At 36.7% G+C, this 10,405-nt stretch overlaps 1 protein-coding gene across 1 annotated transcript; it reads left to right on the forward strand.

The window, feature by feature from the left end:
* Positions 1-21: 21 nt before the first annotated feature.
* JRKL (JRK like) lies at positions 22-3,937 on the forward strand. The gene has a single exon (XM_046638559.1). The coding sequence runs from the start codon at positions 639-641 to the stop codon at positions 2,211-2,213; it is 1,575 nt and encodes a 524-aa protein (XP_046494515.1). The 5' UTR covers positions 22-638; the 3' UTR covers positions 2,214-3,937.
* Positions 3,938-10,405: the final 6,468 nt, after the last annotated feature.

Consider the following 10,405-nt stretch of genomic DNA (forward strand, 5'->3'; position numbering starts at 1 on the left):
GGGCGGAGCGGTCGCCGAGCGTTAGGCAGGGAGCGGTACGGGGTCCCGTTTCCAGCTGAGGTGGGGAGAGGGGCCCGGCGGGCTGCGAGGGGCCGGGGGACTGTGCAGGCTCAGCCCGGCGCGGGGAAGTGGGGTTTGCGGGGGCAGGCTGGCTGCAGGGGAAGGGATCAAACGTAACCGTACCCCTGGGGAAGGGGACCAGTCCCCGACTCCCTGGCTCTTCCGCTCTCTGCCGTAACTTTGGGGTGTGGCAGGGGTTAGTGACGGGCGTTTACCCCGGATCTGGGCGTGAAGGAGGCTCGTGGTCACGATGGGGTTAGACTCTTTCTCGCGGCCACTGGGGGAATAAAACAAATGTTTGTAAACCGGATTATCCGCGCTGACTTGGGGCCTCCTCTACTGCTCGTCTAAGTTAAAGGCCTGTTCTCTCAAACTTCCTCCCCTCTCTCCCTCCTCTTCCATCTCTTTACCAGCCAGGCCCAGCCGGGGACGGGGTCAGGGCCACCAGGTTCTTGGTAGGCTTGAAAGACTTGAGTGTATAAGACTGTGTTAAAGTGAGTCTGTGTGAGAGAAGGAAGATCTTGTGGTTTGCTGCAGTGTGAGTGTTGGGGGGAGTCCCGGAGTCCCAGAGCCTCACCATGTCAGGGAAACGGAAGCGAGTGGTGTTGACTATTAAAGACAAGCTAGATATCATAAAGAAACTGGAAGATGGAGGTTCTTCCAAACAACTGGCAGTGATTTATGGAATCGGTGAGACCACAGTTCGGGACATAAGAAAAAATAAGGAAAAGATTATAACTTATGCCAGCAGTTCTGATTCCACAAGTCTCCTGGCAAAGAGGAAATCTATGAAGCCATCCATGTATGAGGAACTGGACAGAGCAATGCTGGAATGGTTCAACCAGCAAAGAGCAAAAGGGAATCCTGTGTCTGGACCAATTTGTGCAAAAAGGGCAGAATTCTTCTTTTATGCATTGGGAATGGATGGTGATTTTAACCCCTCTGCTGGTTGGTTAACTCGTTTTAAGCAGCGGCACAGCATAAGAGAGATTAACATTAGAAATGAGAGATTAAATGGAGATGAGTCTGCTGTGGAAGATTTTTGTAACAACTTTCGAGACTTTGTTGAACGTGAAAATCTGCAACCTGAACAAATCTACAATGCAGATGAAACTGGACTCTTTTGGAAATGTCTGCCTTCCAGGACTTCAGTAATCAAAGGTAAATGCACTGTCTCTGGGCACAAGTCAGTTGAAGAGAGAGTCACTGTCATGTGTTGTGCCAATGCAACAGGTTTACACAAACTTAAACTTTGTGTTGTGGGGAAAGCAAAGAAACCTCGCTCCTTCAAGTCAACGGACACCTCAAACCTGCCAGTCTCTTATTTCAGCCAAAAAGGTGCGTGGATGGATCTTTCCATTTTCCGACAGTGGTTTGATAAGATCTTTGTGCCGCAAGTTCGAGAGTACTTAAGATCCAAAGGCCTGCAGGAAAAGGCTGTGCTCTTGTTGGATAATTCACCAACACATCCAAATGAAAATGTCCTGAGGTCGGATGATGGCCAAATATTTGCTAAGTATTTACCACCTAATGTCGCTTCATTGATTCAGCCTTCGGATCAGGGAGTCATAGCGACAATGAAGAGAAACTATCGTGCAGGTCTTCTCCAGAACAACTTGGAAGAAGGTAATGACCTGAAATCATTCTGGAAGAAGCTAACTCTGCTTGATGCACTTTATGAAATAGCAATGGCATGGAATTTAGTAAAACCAGTTACCATTAGCAGAGCATGGAAGAGAATTCTCCCTACTGTAGAGGAGAAAGAAGGCTCGGACTTTGATGAAGAAGATATTTCAGTGGCTACTGTGGCCACCATTTTACAACACACGAAAGGACTGGAAAATGTGACTACTGAGACTATTGAAAAATGGCTTGAAGTGGACAGTACTGAACCAGGTTATGAAGTGTTAACTGACAGTGAAATCATCAGAAGAGCACAAGGCCAGACAGATGAATCCAGTGAAAATGAGGAGGAGGAAATAGAACTGATTCCAGAGAAACATATTAATCATGCAGCTGCTCTCCAATGGACTGAAAATTTATTGGATTATCTAGAACAACAAGGTGATATGATTCTGCCTGATAGACTGGTGATACGTAAACTTCGAGCCACCATCAGAAATAAACAGAAGATGACAAACTCGAGTCAATAATGGCAATTCAATGTTATCGTTTTGGTATTTGTGTTTGTCCTCTTAACCTCTTTGCAATATGGCTTAATTTTCTTGGTATGCTAAATTCTCAGACAGTCCTGTGAAATACAGATACAAACATGTATCTATAGCGGTTTGAGGATTATGTGTTTTGCATCATCTTTCTCTTGTCCTTTTATTTGTACACATAATTGGAAGCTGATTCTATATAGATATAATTTCATGTACACGTGAATTCACTTTTCTAGATCTATAATTATCCCTTCCATTACACTGGTATTCCCTAAATTTTCTAGCAGAAGTTACAGATTACAGTGAGCAGATTGAGCACTTTCCTGAATTCTGTTGTTTGATTTGTGAGGGCTGCCACAGTAAACTTTTCTTGTGCTAACCATCTTAAAAGGCTATCCATTTTGTATATCTGTATACGGTGATGGAATGAGAAATATGTATATTGTTAGATTTCAGGGTGATCTATAATAATTCGAAGTGAAGCCCAATCATGAGGAGGAAACAGTGACCTATGAATTATAAAAAGAAATCGTTCATCTATTCTCTTATATTTGGGTGGGAAGAGGGAGAGATTTTTCTGGAAATGAAGTAAATATAATATAGGAAGTGGTTGCTAAATTAGAAAACTATTGGAAAGCTGATCTATAATGAGATATTCTGATCTATTTTAGAAAAATTGGAGTTGAAAATTTTGGGAACTTTAGGTTATTTATACAAAGGTAATAAATAGGCTTGTTTTAATTGGGTCTTTTTATTATATTATGAATTGGTTAACAGTATAGGTTTATTATTTATTCATCTAATTATAGTACAGATTTTGTGATGCTACATGTGGTGATATGAGCTACCCCCTTACATGTGGGGGAATGTCTTGGGAATTTGAAAGTTTTGTGTTTTTTTTTACTGTGTGTTTGAAAATGTCTATAATTTGAAAAAGTTTGTCATATCTTCCCTTTTATTTGATGTGAAAAGGAGAAATGAATAGTTTTTATTATTTTAAATAAGCCATAGGTTGTGACCTGTTTTATGAAGAAAGCAGAAGTAATTATGGAAAGTGTCGTTGTCTAGGTATTTCATCATTGATTATTTTGACACTTATAAAAATGTATTCTTCTAGAGTTCAAGTCAGAATTTTTATAAATTTGCTTAGTAAACTTACTGTTTACTCAAGACATTGAAAAGTCTTTACCTATGTGAATGTTAGTTTAATTTGTAATTTAAAAGCAAAGTGTCTCCATATTATTTCATGTTTTGGCCCTAAATTAAAAAAAATTCTTTATCAGTCATTTTTTAAAAGTTTAACTTTTTCATTGAAATACTTTGCATTTTATAGTGCCTTTCTTAGAATTCTAAAACTTAAAAAGATTTTTAGCTTTCCATAATTTCTCTTATCTTCATGATATATGTCCAGATTTTTTAAAAAGACTTCTCTGTGATGAGAACTGTTTAAAAGTTGTTTGTTGCATGAATTGCCTCAGTGCACCAAGGAAAACAGCGTCAGAAGTTAAGAGTGAATCAGATAATTACACATTCTGCTATAAATTAAATTGTATATAAAAGAATTTTTCATTTTTCTAAAATGAAAATGTATGCTAAAAAGCTTCTTGGAATTTCTGTCTGGATTTGCTTACTGTTGTTAAAATTAATCTTGTCAGTGAAATTCAGCTGTATCATTGCCACCTAGTGGTAAAATTAAAATTACTGTTAAGCTGTGTGGTTTTAAACTTTACTATTTAGTAAAAGGTTCACTGCTTTGTGGCCTTGAGTGTGACTCTTGTGCCTCTTTCTCTAGCCTGTGAGAGACTACTCTTTTCTTGATTTATAGCTATTTGCTCTTCTCGAAAGCTGCCAACACTGGTAGGCTAACAGTTGTGTTTTGGACCCTTGCATCCTTGAACGTAATTATAAAAGCTGCCAATTACTGAATACCATGTTATGTTCTAAGGAATGGACTTACATAATCCTCAAATTATGAATTAGGTAGAAATATTGATGATCAGCCCATACTCTTAATTGCTGAAGATCACAGGTAAGATTTTAAGCCCAGGTATTTGACACCAAAACTTACGCTTATATTATCCAACCTAGGCTAACCTCCTAACCTTTTCCAATCTTCAGCTTTATTCCTTGCCCACCTCCCCACCTGCCACAGGCATTTACTTTTCTATTTCCCAGTGCACTTGTGGCAGCATTTGTCCTTAGTCGTCTTCTTTCACCACTCTGTAGTGTCTGTTGATCCACAATTTACCTGTTTATCCACAGCCTAATCGCAATTTTAACTTGGATTATCTGTTTTCTGATTTCTAGTTAGCCATGCTCAGTAAGAATCGCTTCTCATTTCAACAATTTAAAATCCAGCATTGGGAAAATAAACAGGTCATGCAAACATTTCTCTTTAATTCATGAGTCAGTCCCAAAGAGAATCAGAGTTGGCACAATACAGTACCAAAGATCTGGAAACCACTACTACCAAAAGCATATGAGCAAGTATACACTCAGATCCATACAGATCAGAGGGGGAAAAATGAAGCCCCAAAATGAGACAATTTGGCAAGAGAATGAAATGAAGGGTAGATTCAAATACAAGAGGGGGTAGTTAGAGGAGAAGAAAAAAATTGAAGGAAAGTCTTTTCTGCAGTTAGGTGTGTTTTGTAATGATGTGCATTTCAGCATCCTAGTGCCAAGTTAAATGCATTTGATCAGTAGCTGGGACCATTTAGTGGATGATACCAGGAGCTGGTTGGATACTCCATCTTCCCCAAACTCATAAATCCTTAGTTCTCAGTTCCTGTTTCCTCAGTGCCTCACTAGAGGCTGTGTTTGGCTTTGTATTTCTCCATTACAAAATTAGCCATAGGCTCCTGATCTTTCCCATTGTCATCAACTTGATAAAACATCTCAGAAAACCACCGATACATTACAATGTTTCTTTAAACCCACACTCCTAGTAGCCAAGAATTCTGTAAGTTTACCTGTAGGGGTTGATGTAGGACATTACAAAGTTGCTTTTAAGAAGAGATTTGGGCTTTTTGCAGGTGGATGGATGAGGGAAGTGGAATTTGCCAGGTTTAGTGAACCAAAAATTCGTTGAGTTTTACTGTATGTATAAAACTGTGCTGGGGGTTGTAGGTTTAGGAAAATATAAAAGAAGAGGGAGAGTGGTTCTTGTCCTTTAAGAATCTTGAAATCAAGGTGGAAAAATAATATTTGAAAAAAACAAAACCATCTGGTTCAATTATAAGCTCATATAAAACAGCCAATATAATGTGATATGTACTATGTAAGGAAACCGTCATGATTTATTTTGTTTATTCATTACTTCACTGGCTTCTACTCTGTATATCCTCTACATTTTCCGCTTTTCTTTGTTCTTGGTTTTTACTGCTCCTGAGTGACTTCATTTATTTCTGTTACCTACATGCTTTTGATCCCAAGTCTCCAGTCATCTTGTCTTCATAAATCCAGATTTTTATTTTCAATTGAGAAGCAGGATTTAAGTCTGGAAGGAAAATTAAAATTGTTGCTTTGCTTCCCATCTAAATTAAACTCTCCATTAGCATTGTAATGTCACAGCCACCTAGATAGGCTAAGGAATTCAAATAATTTTTTAACTGAATGCCAAATTAAACTAAGTTATCTTGATCTGAAGTAGCAAAATAAATAATTATTTTCTTATCTATATCTCCTCTTTCTTATTTAGCATTTCCTAATGTACACACATGCTCTTGGCTCTGACCATTCCCTCCCATGGGCAACCATAGTGGTTGCTGGTTTTGGTACCCTTGTTGCTACTCAAGTGCTAAAATTTAGTGTGGTGTGTTCCAGCCCTTAACATCCTTAAAAGACAATCATTCACTCTTAAGACCAACCACACTCTTCCTGATCACTAATTTAATGCCACAAATTTTGAGATTTTTTTCACAGCAGCACCCCACTTCGAGGTACCAATTTCTCTATTGATCTGGGTAACTCCAGCTGATGAAACAAACCTTAGAATTTGGAGACTTACAATAAATGTTTTCCTCTCAGCCATCTTATGATGATATAAAACTTGATCAGAGCATGACTTTAAGTGGTGATTCATGGCCCCAGGTTCCTTCCATCTTCTGATTTTGCGTCTGCTATACCCTTCAAATATTCTGCATCTATTTAGCAGATGGAAAAGGAGAATGCAGAATACACACTGCTTCTTCCTTCTCTCAGAAGTGATATATGTTATTTCAGGCCACATTCTAATGCTGAGAACTAATCACCTGGCCCTCTATGTGATGCTCAAGAATGACTCCCTTGATATACAGCTGCTTCCTAGTGACAGCTTTATACTATGCAAGGGAAGGCACACATTTTGGTGAACAATTAGCCATTTCTGAAACAAAAATAGATAATGGCAGTTATTCTCATAGAATCATCCAAGGAGCTTCTAGAAAGAGCATCAATGCATGAGTCCTATTCCCAGAGGATCTGATTTAATTAGTCTACGGTAGTTACTGTGTTTTTTCTTTTTAAGTTTCCAGGTGTCTCTAATATGCAGCCAAGGTTGAGAATCACAAGATTACAAATTTGCAAGGTGAGCAGAGTAGAAGATGTGGAGACAAGGGAATAATGCACTCCTTTGATGGACCATGAGGTCAAGACTGTATAGAGGCAGAGTAATGAGGAAGCTAAACAAACAAGCAAAAAAGCATGTATACGTATCTGTGTGTATGTGGGGGTTAGCTATGGTATCAGAGGAAACAACATGGAACTTGGAGGCAGAAGACCTGTGTTTGAGTCCCAGATCTACCTTTTTCAGTTGCAGAATTTTTAATTCGTTCTTTTTCATAAGTGCCTATCCTTCTTTCATATATGCAATAGTCTTCCCTTGAGTATATTAATTTTACTTCTTTGAAAGTTATATTTTGAATTCTCTATGATCCCTGACCCTTCCCTACCTTTCACTGAGTTTGTCGTCTTTCGTGGAGTTAATACTCTTACAACATTTGGTAATTCTTGTCTTAGTTATTGCATTCCTCACTGCAGCTGAGATTGCCTGAAAGACTATGGTCTCAGCTTATACAGCACATATTGTGGGAAGCATAAGATCTACTAAGGTTTGGTTGAAGTCATTGATAGAATAAGGAATGAACATTATATCCTGCCAGATGGGAAACCTGGGAGGTCGTTTTCTGAGCTTGGGTGCTCTCCAATCTTCCTAACTTTACCAGCTACCAGGGGCATTTTCCTATTGATTACCCCAAGCTCTGCTCCTTCCTAAAGACAGGCATCCTTTTCTCTTGTGCCTAGCCTGGAAGGTGGCGCTATGTGCCTGGATCCTTGCACTAGGCCTCTTGGTTATCTGAACTGCTTCCAGCTCTCACCACTTCATGATACAGAACGCAATTTTCTCACATGCACTTTGTGGTCCTCCAAAAGTTGACCTTCCTGTTTTGAGGGTGGCTACACTCACTTCTAAAACTATATGTTTTTTTTTCTGTTGTTTATATGGTTGATGTAAGATGAGAATAAATCATCTGCCCCCTCCGTTTATGTTGATGTCAAAAGTACTAGCCACGTGATCTTGAGTGAGTCTCTAAACCTGAGTCTCATTTTCTCCAAAATAGGAATAATAATACAGATTGTTAAGATTAAATTAAATAATGTGCAACATTTTATGAACTAATATGTTAGTTTTTATATTATTAATAGGAAGGATTAAAGGACTAGAGGTCATCAAAGATGAAGAGTGGGAAAGTAAGATAATTGAAAGAATATGATTTTGTGGTTGAAGGAGGGATTATAGAGGTCAAGATTTACAACTTTAGGTATTTACAACATGTTGAGCCAATATATGCAATTAGGCTCTGACACTTCATTTTCAATGCTCTAAGCTGCTTTCTCTTATTATTATATGATATGGAGACTAATCCGTTTATTCACATTCTAAATCAGAAGACACTTTTTTATTTTCAAATTATAATTATACAATGTTTGTAAATTCTCAATTTGAAGACATCTCTAAAAGGGGAGAGGGTTATTTCAACAAGTCCTAAAACTATCAAGGCAATAAAAAGATCACTTGTGGTTGAAAATTTCTTCCAGATATACCCGTCTAATATTTTATGGAAAAGTTAATCAAGTTTAGAGAAACAGATGAGAGAAATCTGAAAAGGAAAGATGGATAAGTAAAGGGATATTGAATAGATTAGTGGCAAGCATTTGTGTAATATTTCATCTCTTTCTGAATGAGGAAAATAAAAAAATCTAGTTATAAAACATGAGTGATGATGGTAGAATTGCTTTTAAACTTTATTTCAAAAAGACGATCATATTGGGATGATTTCAAGTTGATTGAGAGCAGTTGTGTGGTTTCAGTTACCACTGAAAAGAAACCAGATAGCAGTGGGAATCTACCTTTTCACTAACAGTGTTTTGAGAAAATATGACAGAGATGATTGGTATTTGATACCATTCTGAAATTAAGAGAATAAATGGAGTAAGCAGGAAAGTATCTCTCTCGTCCTCCTTTTAATAAATAATGTCTTTGTCTCTCCATCTAACAAAGTATATGCCTTCATAGTAACTATATTGTCTATAGACTGGGCCTCAATTCTCTGTCTTTTGCTGTTTGGTTTCTATGTCCTCATACAAGAATGACAAGGAAAGACTCTATGTGGATTTGTCTGGTCTTATAAATTGACCCAGTAACGGGGATTGTCAGTACATATGTGAGGGAAAAAAATGTACAAATTTCCTTCTTTATAAAAGACTTTTTTGATAAGGCTTTTGAAAATGTAAGACATGTAAAGAAAAATCTTGCAGAAATGTATAAGGGCTCCATCGCAGCTGAAAACAGGAGGCATTTGATAATATAATTAAGCACTACTGTTATTTCCTATTTTCATTTAGGTATTTAGAACTAGCTTATTTTTATTCTGTATATTACAGATATTTTAACAAGTGAAATAAAATTAAATGCAATGTGGAAAATCAATTATCCATGAATTAATTTTTAGGCTATATTTGTACCCTCATTAGTATAATCTCCTTTTTTCTAATCGTAATGGGAAAAATTATTTCATATGTTAAATAATAGATGTCTCAATTTGAGTACTTTGTTAGTTCCTTTAAGGTGATTATGAAATTTTGTCATTTATTCATTTGTTCACTCATTCATCCCAAATATTTATCTCCCTATAAATATTTTTCTACTTTATAACCAAAAATTTAAATAACCATCCTCCAATTTCTTTTTGCAGATTTGTGTTATAATGAACTTGAAATTAAATCCTAATATATTTTATATGTTAGAAAAATGATTCTTGTACTTTAGGTTGTGGAATACTTCAGTGATCAATGAGATGGTGAAAAGAGATACTCGGCAAGACAAGATTTTTGATGAGTTTTAGCAAACAAATTCGTTCTTAAAACCAGAATTTTTTTCAGGTTATCATTTAGTAATACTTACAGTAGGTAATATTTAATCATTCATTTTTATAAACACGTGATACAAGTACTCTTTTGTTGACACACATTCCAAATATTTATACACAATACCCATTTTTTATTACCTAGAGATGATTTGATAGCTTACAAAAGAAAAAATTCAAGTACAAATAAAAGAGAGTTAAGGAAAAATGTTCAGTAATGACTATACTCTAAAAGTATTAAATATCTAAATTGGGGTTTTATCTTAAATTAGTTTTCCTAAAATCTCTCCCAAAGTAAGGAAAGTTTTATTGAATTGCAGACACCTGATCTTTAATAAGTGTTTTTTATTTTTACAGTCATAGTGATAGATGCTTTAACATCAATCATATACCCTGTGGCTCAGCAGAGTTGCCTTCTAATCAGGCTATTATCATTCTTGTTTAAATAACTGGAATATATGAAGTTAGCCTAATTAGCATATAATTAGGCTAAACCTGTTTTGGATTGACAAAGAGCCCTGCAGGTATTCCAAAGAGGAAATTAGCTTTCATGGATCCAACATATTTCTTGTTAGTTCGTGACAATATACAAAGTTACATAACATTTTTAAAAAGCATAGTACACAACAAGCTTCCAAATAAAAGTAGACTCACGGGACACATTTTCTTTTACCAGATTAGGACACCTTTTTCTTTTTTTTTAAATTGAGGTAACATTGGTTTATAATATTACATAAATTTCAGATGTACATCATTACATTTTGATTTCTGTGT

This window comes from Equus quagga, chromosome 14 (assembly GCF_021613505.1).
Source record: "Equus quagga isolate Etosha38 chromosome 14, UCLA_HA_Equagga_1.0, whole genome shotgun sequence".
Taxonomy (NCBI): Eukaryota; Metazoa; Chordata; class Mammalia; order Perissodactyla; family Equidae; genus Equus; species Equus quagga.